General features: G+C 39.6%; 1 protein-coding gene across 1 annotated transcript in view; it reads right to left on the bottom strand.

Moving 5' to 3' along the window:
• MYH10 (myosin heavy chain 10) overlaps positions 1 to 21,678 on the bottom strand; it is a 105,718-nt gene that overhangs the window by 14,001 nt on the left and 70,039 nt on the right. The window contains exons 11-28 of the mRNA XM_082326730.1: positions 20,133 to 20,251; positions 19,550 to 19,702; positions 18,972 to 19,145; positions 16,989 to 17,162; positions 15,080 to 15,194; positions 11,274 to 11,467; positions 10,880 to 11,001; positions 10,477 to 10,546; positions 10,217 to 10,377; positions 9,504 to 9,612; positions 9,291 to 9,422; positions 7,714 to 7,920; positions 6,374 to 6,511; positions 5,701 to 5,824; positions 3,257 to 3,428; positions 2,248 to 2,460; positions 2,001 to 2,145; positions 355 to 561 (exon numbers count right to left, since the gene is read on the bottom strand). Of these exons, the coding sequence (XP_082182856.1) occupies positions 355 to 561; positions 2,001 to 2,145; positions 2,248 to 2,460; positions 3,257 to 3,428; positions 5,701 to 5,824; positions 6,374 to 6,511; positions 7,714 to 7,920; positions 9,291 to 9,422; positions 9,504 to 9,612; positions 10,217 to 10,377; positions 10,477 to 10,546; positions 10,880 to 11,001; positions 11,274 to 11,467; positions 15,080 to 15,194; positions 16,989 to 17,162; positions 18,972 to 19,145; positions 19,550 to 19,702; positions 20,133 to 20,251 (2,729 nt within the window). The remainder of the gene's footprint in view (positions 1 to 354; positions 562 to 2,000; positions 2,146 to 2,247; positions 2,461 to 3,256; positions 3,429 to 5,700; positions 5,825 to 6,373; positions 6,512 to 7,713; positions 7,921 to 9,290; positions 9,423 to 9,503; positions 9,613 to 10,216; positions 10,378 to 10,476; positions 10,547 to 10,879; positions 11,002 to 11,273; positions 11,468 to 15,079; positions 15,195 to 16,988; positions 17,163 to 18,971; positions 19,146 to 19,549; positions 19,703 to 20,132; positions 20,252 to 21,678) is intronic.

Here is a 21,678-nt window from a genome sequence, read left to right as displayed (position 1 = left end):
ATATCCAAGCCAAAAATCCGGAGGCCAGCTGTCAGCAGAGCCTTCTACAGGATTTGGTCTCCAGGATGGGAAGCCATGTACTTAGAAGCCACTATAATTCTCACATAGCCCAAAGAGTTCAGGATGAATGTCATGGCATGCCAGCGATCTCCACCTGAGGCACATCACCACTTTAAAGCCCCTCAAGTACATGAGTGCATGACTGAGATCACCTCCCACATCAACTACAGACCCAGTTCCTGTAGACCTAGCTGCAACTTTGAAAGTCATTTCTCCTAGCCATTTCTGCATACGGTAAAAGCTTTTACTTTCTTACATATTTTTCAGCAGTTTAGGACTTCCACACAGCCTTACCTGCAGCTTGTTAGCTTTCTCTGCCAGCTCCACCCTCAGTCTTTCTCCTTCTGTGACCTTGGCGGTTAGCTCTTGTACCTGAGCATCAAGCTTCTTCCTCTTATGTTCAGACTCTGCCTTGACCTGCTGCAGCACCTTCACTTCACAGGCTAACTCCTTGTTGTCCGACTCTAGGCCTTGCTTGTTTTTTTCAAGATTTGCTTTGAACTGGGAAAAACAAAAGGAAAGAAATTCAACACTTTGTTACACATCAATAAAGTTTTCTGCTAAAAATATTCAGTCCAGCAAATCAGGTTTACGAGTTCAAAGATAAAACAAGTGCTCAGCAAGTTCTAAGTAGGGAGTATTTAAAATGCTGCCATGTAACGTTCTGTGTCTGTTAGCCAAAGACTAAGTTAATGCAAGTTATTCCACTCTCGGATATCACAGGTGACAGTGAGGACCAGAAGATACTTCTATGAATTCAACAAGATCTGGGATGTCAGTGCTGGAAAATGACTGTTTGAGTAGCACTGTAAGTAGGAAGGAATGTGCCCATTAACAGATCAGCATGGCTCATCTCACAGAAATAAAAGGAAAGATATCAGCTAAAGCTGCCCTGATTTTAGTAGGCGTAGCAGCCTGGAAGCGCATAACAAAGCACTTTTCACCACTGCACTGACATTTGTGAAAAACCTTTTTAAAAAATTAAGAATTGGCATAAGGGATGTTTAAGTGCCATTCTTATCTATATCACCAGAACTGACATCATCTTATCACAGGACCTTTGTTTAAGATTGCAGGGTATTTTTCCACCTTTTCATGCTCTTATTGAGAATATTTAATGAATAAGGAGCAGAAAGCGTGCATAAAAGATCTTCAGGTGAATAAACTATAATTTCCACCAGCTTTAACTACTATGTTTCTCACTTAGTATCTTAAACTAAGGAAGCTTGTGAAGTATTCCCTACATACAAATATTACCACAGTAGATGAGCTGTCCACGCATACATTTGTGAATGACCAGAACTATAATTTCACAAACTAATGATACCTTTTTTTTTGGCAGTGTTGGAATAATTCTACTTTTGAACAAGACACTCAAGCTACACTAGTAGGAGCCACGCTATCCAGGTGTGCCTCCTCCTGCCTGCTATGGTGGTGGTTCCCAGAGAACACAACACAGCTGTGTAAATCGGCAGGATACTCCTCAGGTATCTAGCACTGGAGGTCACAGTACAAGCATGAAGTTAAGAGCGGCTGGAAGAACTTTTACACTACCTGTACTCACAGTTTGTTATTTGTGAGAGCTGACATTACAATTACCTGATTTGGAAGCATTCTGCAGCTCACTCATGCAGAGAGCTGCTTTTCACCAAATAAGCACGTGGGCTGCTGGAGAATTCCCACAGAAGTACTACATGAATTTCTCTCTAGGTGCACTGTTTCCAAGTCTAACAAACACTTTTCAGATAGATACCAAGACTGTCTAATAGTTGCAATATATTCAAACCAGCAGGATACGTTTGATTCAACTGGAATTGTTATGCATGTATAGAGGACAACATAGGTCTGCAGATAGCAGTGGAAGGGACCGCAACTCTTATGTTACTTATAGAAAGTCCTGAAGCAGAAAAATATATTTCTGTAATTCATTTTCTTCTCACCCTTTTGGCCTGTTCAAGCTGTTCAGAGAGCTCTTCCAGGGCAGTAGCGTGCCTCTGCCTGATTTCCTGGATCTGTGCTTCATGGTTCTTGGTTTCCTCTTCAATTGCTTTCTTCAGTTCAGCCACCTCCTGTTCTCGCTTTGTCCTAGAGGAAGCATCAATGGTAATCAAAAATCAATGTTTTAGTCTTTTGTAAATTAAAGATGAATTTTAATGGTGCCTTCTTACAGAGACATATGATCCCTACCTCAGCTCTTGCTGTGCTGCAGTGGTATCCAAGGTATCTTCCAGTTCAGTTTTTAAAGCCTCCAACTCTTCACTTAAGTCTCTCTTCTGCTTTTCTGCCTTGTTGCGTGATGCCTTCTCAGATTCAAGATCCTCCTGGAGTTCTGCAATTTGAGCCTGCAACTCTCTTATCACTTTCAGTGCATTGTTTTTCTGAACTGCTTCTTCATCACCTCTGTTAAACAGAGGCACAACAGTTAATGATACTTCATAGCTTCAGATCTATTCTCGTAACAGTCTAGCATTATTTAAATTATGTACACAAATGATAACTCAACTTTCCCACTAGAATAAAATAGACCTTCTAAAACTTCATAGATAGGAAACCACCACTGCACTGCTACTCAAGATCCTAACAAGGACAGTGCCCCAGGTACCACAGATGCACTACGAGAATGATCAAGCTTTCAAGTTTACATTCAAGAGTTCCAGTTTTGTAGATCTCGCTGTCCCAAAACGACACCCTGCCTGTAGAATCTTCTCTTCCCGCAAAATTATGTGGCATTACTCAAGAAATGCAAAAGGTGTTTAGTTTATATTATAACACGTGACTGCAAGACTACCACACAAATCTTTCAATGATTGAGTAGGACATGCACTATCAAGTACTTTGACCATTAAGAAGGCTCTCTAACAATTACATGTTTTCTTTTCCCCCCTGAGGCTGAACTCTGGGAGACTAAAAAAAAAAAAAAAAAAAAAGCTTCCAGAGCCCAAATGCTATTACACCCTGGTGAAACATGGGTTTTGGAGCTTTGTAGAGCAAGGATGCCGATAAAACACTGAATTCCTTTTTTGCCATGTCTACACACAGCACACAGGTGTCTAGAGATGCTCTAGTACAAATGCGAACTGGCTTCTGCTTTAACATTCCCAGTTCTAACTGATAAGTTTGCAGTCAGCTGCAATTCTGCCTGGGAAAGCAGGTTTCTACCACACTTCTGTAGTCATTAGCCCCATCGTGCTCTGACCTAGCAAGAGCAGCCTGCAGTTCTTCCTCCTTCTTGGCCAGCTGGATCTTCAGTTCCTCAATCTGGGCTTGCAGCTCAGCTATTTGGTCCTGTAGGTCCGTTGTTTCACCATCAAGTTTTCTTTTAGCTTTTTCTAATTCTTGACGGGTCTTCTCCTCCTTTTTTAAGCGCTCTAAGGAAGCAAAGAATTATAAGTAATTTTTTCTCTTATCATCAGAATGTTCGGGGCAGGGCAATGGGGTGGCAAGAAGGGTGGGAAGTTTAACATATGCCATGCCAATGCCTTCCTCCAGTCTGCAGCTGGCAGGGTGACTGGGAAAGATGGAATAGCAAAGTAGAACTGCATGATTTAAATAGAAAGTCAAGAAAGTCAATGACTGGAGAAAAAAGTTTGAAGTGAGGGAACAGAAAGATAACCTCATCTTGATAGAAAATAAGGAATGGGATCTAACAGAAGAGCAGTTTGAGCTGCTAGGCCAGGGGATCACAGACATCAGGATTCAAAAAACGAAGAACAACTACAGACTGGAAAAAATGATGGCTTGCATAGTTTTGGAAGAGCTAGGCTAGACTCCAAAAGGTCTACTGGAAAATAATATAGCTTAAAGAAAACTTGGATAAACCATTTTTGCAAGTATCTGTACCACTAACTCAAATCCCATTGATATTTAGCAAGACTTTGCAATCCTGATAGCTTCCAGTAATTTATTTCTGTAGCCAAGATACTGCTGCCCTCAGGTATTTCTTTTTGAAAACCATCCAGTTACCAGTGCCATAGCAATAAAATACATTTAGGTGATCTGCCTGTTGTCTGATTAAGATAGTTACTGGCTGCATTGCTTACAGTTAGCTAATGACCAGGTATGTAACATATTTAAGTCACAGGAAGGTTTTGCTTAGCATAGCATTAGCCCAATTCCACATGCATTAGCATAAAGGTAAGTTATTAGGCTTGTTCAATACTTGGTGGGTCCTCAGTGCAAAGATTTCTCACACCCTTCCTAAGCCTGCTACTGGATCAGGACATCATCTTCTACATGGCAAGGGAGCCGAGGGCTATTTGGGATTTTCCAGACAATCTAAAGTAACACTGTTTTTCTCTAAACAGTTCCTCATTCAAAAAAAAAAAAAATAGCACTTTTCCCTCTGTTTTGACATTGTATTTCTGGTGAGTGACATTTAGAACAGTGTCATAAGACCCAGTTTTGTAGTTGAGAAAGCTCTCAGTAAACTGAATTGGGGGTGTGGGGGGTGTGGTGTTTGTTTGGGGGTTTTTTTGGTTTGGTGGTTTTTTTTTTTTTGTTTTTTTTTTTTTTTTGGTTAGTTGTTTTTTTCAAATTTCAGTACCTAGCAGTGCCAAGACCCTAGTGGAGAGACCCCTTAATGGCTTCTGGAATCATCTCAAAGAGTAAATATCATTTTACTGTGCATTACTAGCCAAGAAATCGCATGCCTTATATTTAAGCTTTAATTTCCATTTCTAAGGTCGTCAGTCTTGGAACAGCACCATAACCAAACCACATCTGTCAAGTATCTTCAGAAACACTAGTCCTGATTTAAGCACACAACTACTCAAGCATTATTTTCCAGTGAGTAAAGCTTACTTATGCCCATCTTAAGGTCTCTGAATACGATTTTTAAAGAAAAGGTACATCAATCACCTACTACCCCTATTAGTTCAATACCTTCCTATACAGATAAGATTAAAATTTGGTATTCTTCCATAAAAGCACATCAGTCTTAAAATATGTAGCAAGACAGGCCATAATACAGTAAGTGAAAAAACTATTTCCAAATTAGGGCACAGAGAGCGACTTTGCCTTATATTTTGAAACTTTGACTTGGCAGTTTATTCATGTTGCACAATAGCTATTTGCAGCCATAAGTAATTAAAAAACCTGAAATCCAGAAAGGTTACACAAAGGTGACAACACAGGCAAAACAATCAGCATAAATGGCCAAAGAAATTGAACAATTTCAGATAAACAAAGCATTAAGAAAAGCAAAACAATTCAGATTTGCTTATTCAAAAAAATATTTAGAAGCCTAATGAATGCCTACTAACATTCTTCCAGAAATACGTTGTTCTAATATGTTATTATAGAAAACTGTAGCAACTTCCCAAGAGACAGATGTTTTACCTTGGTACTAAGGGATGCATGCAACAACATGAATTTCTGAGTGCATCTCTAAATGAAATGGATTCTGAAAAATGAAAAACTAACTAGTTAAACATGAGAAAGACTGAGCAGCCAAATGTAACAAGCCTTGCAAGCAACACAAATTTCTTTCAAGGTTTATACAAAAATAACAGCTATTAAGGTATCTGCTTATAAGGTTACACTTAGCAGACTGGACCAGACACTGCATACATTGTATAAGTGATCCCTTCCTTTCTAGCATGATGTCCAAGCTGTTAGTAGGCACATGTACCAAGAACAAACCTTCCAAATCGGTGATCATCATTTCCTGCTTGTTCTTGAGTTTGGCCAAGTTTTTGGCCTTTTCTTCTTCTTCAGCCAGCTGAGAAGTACATTCAGCAATTCGATCCTCCATCAGCTTCTTTTCCTAGTTAGGAGAAAGGGGAGAAAGAATAACTTCTAAAATACAATTTTAAGAGTCTCTAAGCAGCACAAATAACTGAATATACAAAATCCATACAGAGGTCTCATACAGCATATATAATATAAATTTTATTTCAAGTGACTGACCTATCAGTATTAAGGATCAACTGGAATAGTACAGAAACACGAACATTTGTTTTCCAAGAAAGCGAGACTCGGAATTTAACACACAGAGGCCTGGTTTTAGGACAGCATTTGCTGTACACTTTTGGAAATCTGTTTGCAAAGAACGACAGTAGCTATGATAAACAGTTTCCAGCTCTTGGATTTGGAAGACTCATGAAACTGGAAAGAATGCATGGCAAATACCTCCCTTTTAAAGGTCAGCTTAAAAGAAGCTCCAAGTGTCTCAGCTTCAACCTGTTCAAACCCAACAAGTCTTCAAGTGCAAACTCTATAGATAACGTAACAGTAGTCTCAAGGGTTTTGAGAGCTATCACTCAGTACTACTATTACTTATGTGCAGAATCTCCGCCATGCATACTAGTCTTACCTTCAAAAATTTGGAATTTTGGTCCTCCAACAGTAGGATCTCTTCCTCCATCTTCTTGATCTTAGCTTCAGCTGTCACTTTTTCAAGCTGCAACTTCTGTCGAGCTCCCTCCTCCTCATCAAGCTGCTCCTCCAGGTCCTGGGAAGAAAGGCAATTGCATCTGTGCATTTTCCAGGTTACCCATGTGGGTTTTTTTGTTCGTTTTTTATTTTAAATTGGTGAAAAAAATGCGTTATTTTGAAAAGCCACCTGCCCTAACTAACACTAAAAATGCATTCACTTTGTTAGATTCATTTATATCAATGATCTGGTAATGAAATTAAGGGCCATGTGATACACAAGGAATTTTTTTATACTCTGTTTCAGCTTTGGCTGAAATAGGCTGTCCAGGAAACATACACTCACTTCAGAGTCTTTCACCTTCTGAAGTCTCAATGTAAGATAAAAAAAAGTCTACTTAAATGACAACCAAATCAGATCAGGCTTTATGTCAAATACTTCTTAGCATACTGCATCTGGTGCAAAAGTGCAAGTGTCTGGGAAGAGACAGGTCTCCCGATTTCAGTATGAATCTAGATCTTGGTATTACAGCTGAAATGCTTCAGATATTGGCACAAATAGCTAGATACGACTCAAAAAAAGTAATAACGCCTTGTGCTTCTATTCATTCACGGTTTTAAATAAGATTCTCAGCCACACATGAATGGACACTTTTTAAAAGGCATCAAGAGCTCTGAGATGTGGGGTTTATTTCCCCTTCGAGTACCTTGAGTATTTTGAAAGACACAAGTTCTCAAGTATCCCCTTTTTCAAGGTCTCCATGTATTCCAAAGGAAGCATCTAAATCATCTGATTTTCACAAAAAAACCCAAGTAACTCTGAGGAGATGAAGTGGTCTTAGCTTCGTAAAACTCAAAGAAGGAATATTCTTCATGATATTCACTGGATTTCAGTCAAAAAGGAACATCTTTCTAATAAGTGAGACCATCCCATCAGTCTTTGTTTCTATCAGAAAGCAGGTAAGCCCCATGCAGTCATTGCCAGTTCCTCCCTCCTCAAAAGTGCTTGCTACCTTTAACACTCTATCTGCATACGCTATAGCTACCAACAGGGCATTTTGACTTCTTTTTCTTTCCTCACCCTCATATGCCTGGACACCACAAGAAGCTAAAACACATTGAACACAGGAAGAGGAAAGGAAAAAAATTCAAATTGATTTTATTCCACACATGGTGCTGAGGAGCTAAATTCCTCTGTGCCATAGAGATGCTGAGGGAGCTTTCCCATCCTTAACTGTCCTATTTGCCTGCTTTTCCATTTCCAGTTAGCAAGTGGCATACCTGAATATGGCCCTGCATTTTCTTTTTCTCATTCTGCAATATTTGGTTTCTTTCCTCTTCCTCCTCAACCCTGGACTCCAAGTCATGGAGAATTTCTTCCAACTCTTGTTTTTTGGCAGCCAAGCGAGCCCTCATCTCCTCAGCTTCTGCAAAGAGCTCCGTCTCAGCCTGTAGCTGCTCTGCAAGAATGTTCTTCTCTTCTAGAAGCTGCAAATATACACAAAAGGTAGTAAAAGCAGTAAAAATGACGTTTCAAAGTCTCTCATGAGAGATTATACATATGACAACAAAGTTACCTAAAGGCCAAGTTCTGCTCCAACTCTTGACTCCCTGGCCAATATCCAAAACCAAAGACTTTTAGCAGAGGGCTTTATCAGCAGTTCAGAAGACACCAGCTTTCATAATAGGGCTACAGCAATATTCACTCCGTTCTCCCCCCAGTTTAAGGAACAGATCCCACTGCGTCTGCCACGTTCCCCGTTCCACCAGCAGCAAAAAGCTGAGGGAAACGCCTGTTTGCTGGCCTGTTCCTCGCACTGATCCCTGCGCAGTGGCAGAGCAGCGCCATGGGTAGCTGTGCTGAAGCTGGCACTTGGGAGTCGCTGGAGCAGAACTGGACCACATTACTTCTTGCAGTGTACACTTGAGAATAGAATAGACGAGTCTCAGTTGGGAGGGACCTACAACAATAATCTAGTCCAACTGCCTAACCACTTCAGGGCTGACCAAAAGTTAATGCATATTAAGGGCATTATCCAAATGCCTTTTAACCACTGACAAGCATAGGGCATCAACCGCCTCTCTAGGAAGCCTGTTCCAGTGTTTGCCCACCCTTTTGGTACAGAAATGCTTCCTAATACCTAGTCTGAACCTCCCCTGATGCAGCTTTGAACCATTCCCATGTGTCCTGTCACTGGATACCAGGGAGAAGAGATCAGCACCTCCCTCTCCACATCCCCTCCTCAGGAAGCTCTAGAGAGCAACGAGGTCTCCCCTCAATCTCCCTTTCTCCAAACTAAGACAAACCCAGCATCCTTAGACACTCCTTATAGGCCGTGCCTTCCAGCACTTTCGTCAACAGGAACCGATGCTTTGCCATTCTAGATATCCATCCCAGTTCTATCATGTCTCAAAATTACCACAGTGATAAATACACGTCTATCTTTACTGACACTTTCAGCTGTTCTTTAAATTGAGATCAGTGTTACTCATCAGCATAAACTCATTTCAGTTTTGTCCAATAATTGTCATAATTGCTTCCCCACGTCTTAAACAGCATATGTACACCACAGAAGCACCCTACCCTGAAAACACATGGGAAAACGACACTGCTGCTGAAATTCTCCTGTAAACTAGGGAAGGCCAAGAAAAAGTTTCATTTCATTAACATGATGTTTCTGCATTCCCGGAGGAATAGCTCATGCTATATCCTCCTATTCCAGATTTTAACAGAGCGTGAAAGAGCTCTCCTGATTCACAGTGCTTTTGCTCACAAGCGTCTCCCCAACATGGCTCCCTCACACAGGATATAGCGCAATATACGTTCTACATATCAAAAGCTGATCTTGGGCACAAACCTGTTGATGTTTCCTTTCCATTTCCTCAAGTTCTGCCTCCACTTTTGTCTGTTTTTCTTTCACCTTCATTAGCTCCTCGTCCTTGGCTTGAAGTTCTTCTTCTTGACGAGTGACCTGAAGAAGAGGCTTCACCTGCAAAGATTTGAAATGAACAAGTAAGAACCTGCACTTCCTATTCACAAAAGTCAAAGAAAGTTACAGAACCTAACAAACCTTTGTGAAGACTCTCCACCACTGCCAGTGCCTAAGCTTTAAATACGCAGCGCAATTTCTCTGCAGGATTTTCAGTGCACTCAGTTGCTGCTGTTTCTTTGCAAAGGCCCTGAAGACAGAGCAAAACATTTCATGTTAAACAGAGCTGAGCATCTGTCCGTGTTACCCAACCCTAGAACACTTGCAGACCATAAATAGGCTTATTTTTAAGCTTCGGTGACTACACTGATTTATGAGCACTCGTTCCTTATATGAAGGGGCAGAGGAAGAGCTGGATTCATCATTTTCAAAACAATAATTACAAATGCTATCTGTTCTTACTCTTAACAGATGTTTTTCTTAAAAAGATAAAATCACGATGGATTAGACGATGAACTGTCCTTTAATTTCAAAAAACCCTCAGCTTTCCAGAGTATCTCTAAGAACTTCCAGTGGAGCAGAGATGATTTTTTTGCAGCCACTAGCTGTACTGTAAACAGCTGCACGTGTCACAATGGGAAGATTAAGGAAAGGAGATATTGCTATGGAATGAAGGTACAAATTCTTATTATTAGGTAAAAATTCACCCGTTTACCCTGGATACAACTACAGTTTTATCAGGCAACACACTTTCTTAAGAAAATCTCTCCTGAAATAGAAGCTTTAATGCATAGCTCCCTATCAAAGAGACTTAAGATGACCCAAGAAAAATCAAACCATAAGAACCCACATACTTCCTAGCCAGGTATCCTCTACAGACTGCCTGGAAGAAGATGATAATGTCTGTGATCTTCAGATCTCGTTCTTCTTCTAAGTGCGCCAAGACACCAGCTCGGAAAAAGATCTTGCTCTGTCCAATTCTGTATAAGTTGGGGTCCAGCTCTAACGCTCTGATCTAAATGGACAAGTAAGCACATTGTTTTTACATCAAGGAAAGAACAATTTTTGTTTCAACTTTTCCATGTTTTAACAATATATAGGTATAAGCACTTACCATACGCTCACAGGCTTGCTTACCATCCATAAAACCTTTTGGAATTGCATTGGGAGTAAGGATCTCATACCTTTAAATCAAATGAAAAAACACCTTTACATTCAACAATAAGCTACATTATTATAAACCCATAAAGCTACAGTCATCAAGGGCATAGCTAAGGAATTTCTCCAGAAAATTTTTTCCTAAGTCCATTTTAAATTGTTTTCCCCTTCCCTAGTGTCTTTAGAATAAACTTGTAATATTTAATTGCTTCAAATTCAAGCCACTTCAAGACCTTACATGTGGTTTTGCATTTCCTTCCAGTTGGGTTGTGGTAGGGAGTGGGAGCGTGTGGTGTCTTCAACTATTTAACAATGAACTTTATCTCATAAAAACCTCAAAAGGCTGTTCCTGCCGTTACCTCTGTCTAAATTCCTGGAACACTATCCTGTTTGGAAATCCTTGTCGACAAATCCTTATTCCTTCCAAAACACCGTTGCAACGAAGCTGATCTAGAACCAGATGTGGATCCAACTTTCCAGCCTGGACAGAAAAAACAAGTATGGTTTTTAATCTTTTAATTTGTATTAATGAAAAACTGTAGTTTAAGTTTTTCGGGTTACCCTCTACAAAGTCAACTGTCTAAATAAGGGGATGCATGGGGAATACTGCGAAGATATTTGATCAGTGTGAAAACTTTGTGAAACCTGGCTTCTGATTTCAGAAGGAAGACAACAGACAGCATGCATAACTTAAAATGCATGTAAAGACTTCAATGAAGAGAAGGAATTAGAGGAGTGGCCTGTAGTACATACCCTCTTTTCATGATTTGGAATGATGCAGCGAACAAAATTGGGATTAGTGTTTCGGAGCGTTGCCATCAGCTTGGTGAGAGATTCTTTGTACAGCTGGCCAACCGTACGAAACATGCCCTTCTTGGTCTTGTACGCAGAGCCAAAGGCTGTCTCTGTTATTCCAGTGACCTGATCCAGACCCACAATACGATCCACTGGGAAAGACAAGAGAAAATACTTAAGTGGCCTTTAATATTTGTCAGGTATAAAGATAGGCAGAAAGAGGAGCAATAGTGCAGCAGCAGAAGCTTTGTGGAACAAATGACAGAAGATGCCGTCAGTAGGCAAGGCAGTCAGCATGTACTAGGGACGCTGTGCAGAAGCAGTGGAACCAAAAGCCACAAACTTATACAGCAGAATAGTGTAGCTTTAGTAGGTACAGACTAAAACATCCAGCTCTTTACTTGCAGTTCTACATGACCAGGAAAGCCATTTTCTTTATTTTAAGTCAACTTTCAAGAGGTAGAAAGTTGCCTGGAAACTGGCAATTATTTGAATTCTTACAATGCCAAATATTTCTGGGTTGAATATTTGGAATTAGACATCTGTGCATATTTGCTTAAAATGAAGAGTCATTTATGGTAATTATATAGATTAATTCTGAGTTTCACTGAATATTCAAAAGCATTTTGAAAGCGAAACTATTCACAGAAGAGTTTGAAATAGTGTTACTTCAGTGACAAGAGGGAAAAAAAAAGTATCTGCCAGACTTCTGCTAGTCTGCTATTTTGAAGAATTCTTTCAAGTTCTACATACAATTGCAAAGACCTCCCTAGCCAAAAGACAAATTTCAAAACAGGAAAACTGCACACCAAAGCACTTCAAAGCTGCCATAAAGCATCAGAATAGAGATTTTCTTCTTTGGTTTTTTTGAACACTTTGGGTAAGGATCTCTATGGTTTCTTCTTCAGAAGCACAAATTGGAAATCTGACTGCCATCATTAAAACCTTTAGGCCAAAAACACAAACCTGATTCCCTATGCACGTCAACAATTATTGAAACAGCTCACTAAAAAAATACACAGGTGGCTTAACACCTTAATAATTATAGTTGGCACTTCTTAGTACTGAGCAAATGCACAACATATATTGGTTCTCCATGAAATCCAAGCTGGCCAGCCAGAAACAGGCAACTATATGTAGGCTACAATTTAAATTTTGTGAAGTTATCTTCATAAGCAGAGGGAATTATGCTTTGCTACCAGAATTAATTTTGTGTATGAGAAATAAGCAACAATATTTTATCTCATACTCAAACTCAACTGGTTTTCAAAAGGTCTATAAAAAAAGGAAAATTAAAAGCAGAAAAATACAGGGCAACAAGTTTGAATAATCGCTTTAAGTCTTGCATGTAGTATAGAGCAGAGCCCAGGTTCTCCACACAGCTTTGAACACAAGAATCTAAGCAGTTTATTGAAGTTAGAAGAATAAGTAGGTGGTAAGTGGTTCATAAGATCACATCCCAAATATTTACTTTGAGGCAGAATTCAGTTCTAAACCAGAAATGGGATAGAGGTTACTGGGAATCAGTCTTACAGAGGATGAACATAACAGCTTGTAAATATTAGAAACATGCACCCACCAGACACCACTAAAGACGGGACACCATTCAGCTTTTGTTTGGCCACGTACTTTTTAAAATTTTGTAAATGTATCAGTTAATTGTGCATCTTTTGCTTCCCTCTGTCCTCCAACTATAATAATACAGTTATTTATACTTCCATGAGGATTATTAAAGTTAAATATAAGCCTTCCCTACGGGTTAAGAGCAGCCACTGAACAGCATGACTGGACAACCGTCCATTGGCTACAACCTCTGAACTCAAGCCCTCTAGTAATTACTTTAGGAAACACCATTAGCTTCCTCAGTTGATGTATTATGATGTACCATGAGTAGTAGAAAATAAACCTAAGCAAAGATCGAAAGTCCGAAGGCACAGCCTTCACATACACGTATTTCTAAACTTGGGGAGAGGAACATGAGAAGGATGAGGAAGAGGTTGGATAAAAATATCTAAAGCGCCTTCAAAAAGACATTCCACATAAGTGAATTTGTTGGTTTCTTGATACCTCAAAAAACGTGTGCAGCTTCTACGAAGGGAAATATTAAAATTAAGAGGTTTTTAAATAAAAACAATTCCAACAAGTCTGAAAGAAGTTTATTTCACTTACTACCCCCACTACAACTGCAGCACTCATTCTGATACTTCCATACATTCTTCAGCTCTCCTCCCAAAAACACATCCACATTCTAAAATGTTCCAGAGTTTTGTCAATGTTGGACTGCAGAAAGAAGCTTGATAGTGTTACAAAGCTTATGCATTCTCTCAAATGCTTGGAGCTACCAGAATTATCACTTAAGAAGCAATTCTGCATCTCAACATGGAACTAGGAAGCAACAAACCTTTTTATCTGCAATGCTTAGATGCAATGCATAAAATATAGATGCTATATGTATGCAGCAGCAACTGAATAGGTATGCACTCGGAGACCATTTGCCTTGTGGAGGTATACCTAAGTTTAGCATGAAATGAAAGAGTTCATGCAAGCCTACGAGCAAAAATGGTTTTCCTGTAGGTACAACAGCCCTGCCTTTAGTAGGCCTACTGTTTTTATATCCATTCACCTGGTGGCTCATGAAGACCAGTAATATTGTCATAGAAACAGGCTCTCTGAATATTCTGAATCTCTAAGGCAGAGAAACAGCAAAAACAAAGACAGAAGAGCAGATACACAAGACACTTCAGTTAGTATACAGAACAGGTTTATCAATTGCAAACAGACTTAACTGTGCTACAAAAGCAATTAGGCCACAACATATTCCATGCACATTTCAATTATCTGTGGAAGCAGGTTTTGCATATTTGGACCAAAACACTTTTGCTTCTGTGCGTGTACTCAAAAGGAAAGGAGCAGATTCCCAACCAAAAAGTTCTTTATATAGTCATTAAAACTGCTCTCTGTAGCTGAACCAAGTAAGTATTCCTGAGAATAAGAGGGAAACTCAGTATAAACCTACAGCATCATCTATATCACAAGATTAATTTCCTCCTGGAATAAGAAACTACAAGATTAAAATTCTGTGGCATGTCAAGGTACTCTAATTAATACACTGTGATGTTAAACACTAGACTAGAAAAGTCCTTGTAAATATTTATTTGACTATTTCTGCTTCTTGGGGTATTTTGGTAAAAATGTTGATAAATACTTTAAGCTGATGTGCAGGTAGACTAGCTAAACAGCAGTGTACAGTTAAAATAGGATAATATTGCATTTGATTTTAACATGCAATAGCTAAGCACTAGTATGGCTGTTAATGAATTTTATTTTAGGAGATGCAGATTTCCAGGATATGACCCACCACTGCACAAGAAACAACCGTGCTGGTGCATAAATAAGACAACATTTTATTAACAGTAAGTACCACTACAGCTGTTTACATTTAGGACTTGACTGCAGCAATTCAAACTAAAGAGTTTTGGACAAGATTCTACAGATGACATTTAGCACAGGGTAACAAGTCGTAAGTATGTATCAGTTCAAATAATGAACATGAGAAGCAGCTACTCAGAAATGGTACATGTGCAAGGGACCACAGGTGCAACCCAGCTTCCTCGTTGTACTTTTGGCACTAAACAATAGAGAAAATGCTGTAGATATTGCCAACGTAGAGGTGGAGGGTGAGGAGGGAACAGGCACAAAAAAATAACTCATCCAGCAAGGTAAAAATTGCTAACAACTTGTTTACTCAGAGCATGATCTCTTACCGTCCTTCCAAAGCTCTGCAACAAATTTGTCAGAAGACTGGTGCAAGAGTGTGGCCACGTTGTCATTCAGGGGGTCCATGTTCTTCATCAACCACTCATCCGCCTTGTAGTCTACCTGTGGAGTAGTCAAGTCGCACATGATCAGACAGACCACCAGTTTTAGTTTTAAATTTACCAGCATCAAAAAAAATAAGCTTCCAAAATAGAATACCGATGTTTTCCTCCTATTCTCTTCTTGATGTTTGCTGGCCGAGTTTGTTGTGCCTCCTTAGAACAGATCGAAGTACCACGAAAAGTTACTATTCTTTTGAAAGAGTAAATGGGAGTTTTCATAAAAATTTAGCAATCTGCCTTTTTTGCTTACTAATAGCTGGTATACATCTTCAGCCCAGCGTTATTGCCAAAACAAGGCTTCACTGTTCACTGTGAAGACGTAAAAACAACTCCAGTATACATCCTAATTACTTTATCTAAATCACTAGAGAGTAAATTAAGGATGTGCTGCAACATGATTTTTTTTTTTTTAATTTCACTATAGCAGTTATACTTAAACACTTTGTTCTATAAAGAAAAAAAACAAAGCTCTTATCTTGAAAGACCCAATTCTGTGGTTTGCAATTAAGCTATAGCTCAGCAGCTGAAAACTCAATGCTACCAGCATGGTTTCATCCCAGCCCAAAAGAGAGCCCTGAAATTCCTTAAGTCCAACAAGACCTCTATGTAGACTAACATGTTTTTGCTTCAAACAAACTGAGTTTTCATAACGGCTTTGGAAGGAACGCCACATTTACATGCTTCCAGCACCCAAAACCAAATCATATCATCATCTTAGTACCTCTTGCAGCTCAAGCTATTTTACAAACTATTCTAGTTTTGAAGGAAATACACATTCTGACAGAAAATTGAAAATGCTTTCTGTCAGAGGAAGATATGCAACGCAGCGCCAGTATCCCAGAAACGCTCACGCACTTGGGCAGAAGCAAAGCGTTCTTCACAACAATTACTTGCCTGTGGTCAGGCACCGAGCCATTTTACTTCATTTTGATCACCTATAGGTAACCTTTTGTTTCACAACTTATCTACTATTAACTGCAGTAACAGTGATGGTTTCATTATTCCTAAGTTACCGTTTTAAATATTGATACAATAAAATGTATAATGTCTTTATTTCAGTTTTTGCTACAATTATCTACTTGGCACCACTGACATCAAAGAATAGATAACAACAAGCCATTAGTACTTTAAATGAAAATTAAAGGACGGCTCTTAATCATTTGCGCAGTTTCTTCTAAATATCAGGGCAAAAACTGGTACTAGGATTAAGTTTTAACTATTTGTGAAACTAATTACATAGCATGGGCCTATGGAATAGACCTGGTGATCACAAAGGTTCCACAAAATGCTGGGCAAGAACTGCATAGTTATTTCATGGACCTGTTCACATTGCAGCTGAGCTCTGTCCCTCAATGGCAAAATGAAAGATTGAACTAACAGTAAAAACAAAAAGATATCAGCTTACCTATAAACGGGGATATACAGAAAATCTTATGTGAACTGAGGAGATAGAAGTGAAGAGGGTCCTGACCCAGCCCTACTTCAAGCACTACTATCAACTTGGAAACACAGATATTCAGAAGAGATTTCTTTCAGTACAAGTCCTGAAAAAACTCACCTATAAGACCTGACAACAAAATTAAACTGAAATATTTGCTTAACTTTAATATTAATTTATGTTTTTCAGTTCTGTCTATATGATAACAAGAGTTCCATCACAGCACTCCTGAATACGTTCAAGAAAACGAAAGAAGGCCACCCTCCTGCACAAGTAGTTCTACATTTGGTAGCTATACCACATAGTACTTTCCCAAAACCAACATTTCTAACCAAGTATTGAACATTTAACCCTTACCTTCCCTGCATAGTGAATAATGCAGAAATCTGCTTTGTCCTTTAGCTGTCTTGGCTTTTGGAACTTGGAGTGGGTTCCTTGCTCTTGGACCAGTTTTTCCACAAATGTCTTGTCGGTAGCTTTAGGGAACCAGCATTCTTCATCCAGTAATGCCAACACACCAGGAGGATTTGCCTGAAATCCAGTTGGATTTAATCTGTGTTAATTTTTTTTTATTTAAATTTTAATATTTAAACCACACCATTGAATGCCACAATAAGAAGTTCTCTAAACCGATTGAAATTTGATTGAAATTAAAACAAGCTGTGGGGGAGCCCAGTTCAATGAACGACAGTATGACCGGTTCAAACAAATTCATTCCAATGTATATTGGAGCCAGACATGAGTGACCTGATCTAGTGCTGGCTAGAGCCTTGCTTTGAGCGGAGACTGGAATAGATGACCTCCAGAGTTACCTTCCAAACATTTCTGCGACATGTACGTACACAGCAGCTCATCCGCATCTCCGCAGTAGTTAATGTCATGCTTTAATGTGGGCTAAACTGAAGACAATTATCCCTCCCGGCCACTCGATACTACTGCGGCAGCCGCCGAGCCTCTGCTTGCCAAGCCCTGTGTTGATATCCAGTAGCAGCATCCAAAGAGATTCAGCAGGCTTAACTTGAGCAGCCAGCAGAGTTTTATATACTCCCTCTTTCCATACAGTTTAAGCACTCCATTTGAAGGTTTGTTTACTCTTAAAGTAAAGCAGGGAACAAGCAATGTCTGTATTTTGCAGCTGTAGAATTGTTTGATAGGATCATTTTCCTCAGGGAAGACAGACTGATGTACACAGGGAAGCAATGGGAAAAAAGAGTTTATAATAATTTATACTCCAAAAGTTTCTAGTGAATGTAAAGTTTACGCATTTGAAGAAAGATGTTTCTCTGTGCCTACTATGTGGCATCACATTATACAGAACAATCACGAGGGTACCGACATTTGCGTTAAAAAAAAAAAAATCAAGTAATTTGATGCATTTTAGGATATTCACCTAAACATCTGCATACTGAAAGCATCCACACTTGCCCCCTCAGGCTTTTTGGCAGAGATTTTACATTCCAAGGAGGCAGAACTTTCTGAAGTTCCTCACACAAAGTGCAAACCTTTGATAACTGAAACAAGATTTCCCTTTCCCTTCTCTAAGGAAAAACAACAACGTGGCTCATGAGCTTTTCTGCTCTTCAGGATGCATAGCATCATTGGCAGCTTCCGTGTATTCTAGAATACACACACAGAAGCGTGGAGAGTAGTAACGGCAATGCCCCAGGTTTAATTTAAAAGGTCACAAAATAACTATGACAGCGTAGTTCTGAGGTGTGAAGAATGATAACTTTCAGGAATGATGATCTTTCTTCTCCCCCTTCCCCTCCCCAACCCAACCTCTCCTCCTGCTCTTTGAAGCTCTCTTCAGCTCCCATATATCGAGCAACCAGAAGAATATGTTAAAAAGCACAGTGATGGAAACAACCTTTAAGATACTGCTTTCCTATTTGCAAAGCAGATTTATGGGGAAAACTCTACCCTAAATGAAGCTTCAGAAATTTTGCTATTGATCCCAAATGAAAAAAAGTTTACCTTAAGTCTTGAAAAGCTTTCTAACTGAGCCACCACTCTACAGCTCCTACAATGCAATGGCACTGTTTAATATGGAAGTGACAGGACTAAAGACTTCATTAGTACTAGGGAAAAAAGGTATAAAAATAGTAGCTTAATATCTTTAGCTCAGTGTTCTACCCTAACATCAGGGCAAAATCCCATAAGGATAAAATCTTTTACTAACATATGGTATTTTAGACTTTGGATTTCAGTCTTCGAGTTAATTTACTTTTTGTGACAGCTCCGCAAGACACGTCTGTACAGTCCTACAATTTGCAGGCAGTAAAAGACAAGCCCATAAATGGACCTTCTTCTCCTTAGAGCATTATTAATGCACAGACTTACAGGTCTTTCGATTAAGTCAATGCAAGGCTGCAGATCCAGTCCAAAGTCAATGAAATTCCACTCTATACCCTCTCGTTGGTACTCCTCTTGCTCCAGGATAAACATCGTGTGGTTAAATAACTGCTGAAGCTTCTCATTGGTGTAATTAATGCAGAGTTGCTCAAAGGAGTTCAACTGCAAAAATAACATTAGTAAGCAAGAATAATTCAGTGACAGGAATTATCACACATCTGGAAGACAAAAATTTGTCCTTACAAAGAAATTCCCCAAACCTCTGCCACGTTCAAATATATTGTAAAGAAATTTGGAAAAACGCATTATTCAAATCTCTTATGTTCCCTGTTACATATAATTAAATAATGTATAGTAGGAAAAACCATCACGTATAAAAGAGCAATTTAGACTGAAGTATGACTTTTTGGCACTGTACTTTAGGGCTGTCAAAGCATTTGCATGCTACAAACCAACCCCCCCCCCCCCCAGCCTTGGAACATGCATGCATGAAGTGGCTCTGCACTTAATCCTGAACGCACATTAACGGGGAAAAGAAAAATCTGATTAGCAGTGTTTTGAAGTACCTCAAAGATTTCAAATCCAGCAATATCTAGAATTCCAATAAAAGACGCTCCCTGTCGTTTGGTCCTGTCCAAAGCTTTATTAATGCGGTGAACAAGCCAGCGGAAGAGGCGTTCATATGTGGCCTTTGCCAAAGCTTCCACTGCAAAGTCTGCCTGAAAATCCAAACAGGAAAATTTATTTACCCTGGAGAAGTCATCAAAAGAACACGGACATGGACATTATCACAAATAACTAAGTAACAGAAGTAGTTTAACAGAGTTAATACCACTGAGGAATGAAAACAAGCAGTAGAAACACTATGCAGTTTCATTACTGTTACGAAAAAATTGTTTTTAAACTGTTCCATAAAAAAAACCAAAAGCTCTCCGTGCATTTGATATGTACAACAACAACATTAAAGGATGAAACCAGCAGAAAGTCAGAGAAAGGGAAATGTTTCTTCTACTCTACCATTGATTTTTACCATATAAGAACATTTAATAAAGACAGGACGCTTAAACAAAGGGTACGCGCTTAATTCCAATTTTCTTTATTAAGAGCTAAGGTACAGTTTCACTTTATCTTTAAAGCACCGTTACTTACTTGTTCTTTGGTCTGGGCTTTCTGAACGTAGTCTCTGCCGACTTTGATGCGCGGTGTGAGTATGGCCCGGGTGAACTCCATGACGTTCATTCCCAGTAGATGGCAGAGTTTCTGTGCGACTGGAGAGCAAAGCAATAGATGGAAGCATTTAAACCCTCCGCAGCGGCTAGCAACATCGGTGGAAGAAGCTCCTGACAAAGGCCGTCATATGCCAGACTGGAAATGGAACGGCCATCGAAGCAGCAGCGGGGGAGATGCGGTTCTGCCCTGTGGCCAGGCCTGCCCCACCACCGCCCGCAGGGCTTCCACCCCACGCTGATGGGAGTCCCTACAGCCGTGCAGCCCTGCGTTGTCTTCGGGGGTGCGGAAAACACCACATTTCATCAAACTGCAGGGAAGTCCTGTAGCAGGCCATGGCCCACGTACAAGCGTTCATTTTGTTACTTTCATAGGGAACATTCATTTTCTCATCTCCAGAGAAAAAGGCACAGTATCAACATCACACATCAACTCGGTCATACTACACGTTGCTTAAAAGCTGTTTAAATTTAGGCAGGTACGCCAGTGTAACGCTTCTATTACAGACTATATCAAAATATGTCGTTTAAACTATTTAAAACATGGGTATGTAATATTTTATATAGAATAACAACGCAAACAGCAGCACAGTTTCTTTAGACAGCATGAACTCTCCTGGTGTTGGGTTCATTATTTGAAATAACGCATTACCCACACCCTCGTTCCATATTCTGGCTGCATCAATCTCTTTTTCTAAATAAATTTTCCAGTAGGTTAGGTGTTTATGATTCCATACTTCTAAAAATGACAGTGACGCTGAAGGTATTTTTAGGTCGGGGTAAGCGTTGCCCTTTAGCAGGAAGCCCTCCACACTACTCACTAAGTACTTTAACCCTTATCTTTGTCATCTGACAGCTTGCTGGTTTACTGTCAAACTGAAAACCAGCTATTTTTACAAATCAGCACTGGAAAACAGATTTTAATACCAATATGTAAGAGCTTCCTCTGTATTTTTTTTTTCTGATATTAAACACACAACTACTTGCTCTTAATGTTGAGATTCTCTGTCTGCCCAAATACTCGTTAGAAGGGTTCATGAAGCACCACACAACTTAATCAATGACATTAGGGCAGCGTCACAAATCGAGCACTGCTTTCGCTTTAGCTACAGACAGGAGCATTTCTGTGCTTTGAGTATAAAAACACACATCAGCACATCAGATAAAACTTACAACCTTAGGTGTCAAGTAGCAAGGATGTCAGGATCTTTAAAAAAAAGAACTTGAAAATATTAAGTAGGCACGAGCATCAGCTTGGTACTGCGTCCTAATGGACGCTATATGGAGGATATTGCGGCTTTTAGGGAAGGAGGGGTTCCCCCGCCCCACGCAGCACTCCGAACACAACACTCGGCTCCTCGTGCAGGAACCTGTGGCATGGCATTTCTTGTCCCTGCCTTTCCAGTTTGCAATAAACCATAGCTTCGGTAACAATAACAACAATGAACCACAGCAGAGGTAATACTAAA

The sequence above is a fragment of the Platalea leucorodia genome (genome assembly GCF_965183815.1).
Source record: "Platalea leucorodia genome assembly, chromosome: 14".
Lineage (NCBI taxonomy): Eukaryota > Metazoa > Chordata > Aves > Pelecaniformes > Threskiornithidae > Platalea > Platalea leucorodia.
Note: the sequence above shows the minus strand (reverse complement) of the source record. Positions and strands in the feature narration are given on the sequence as shown.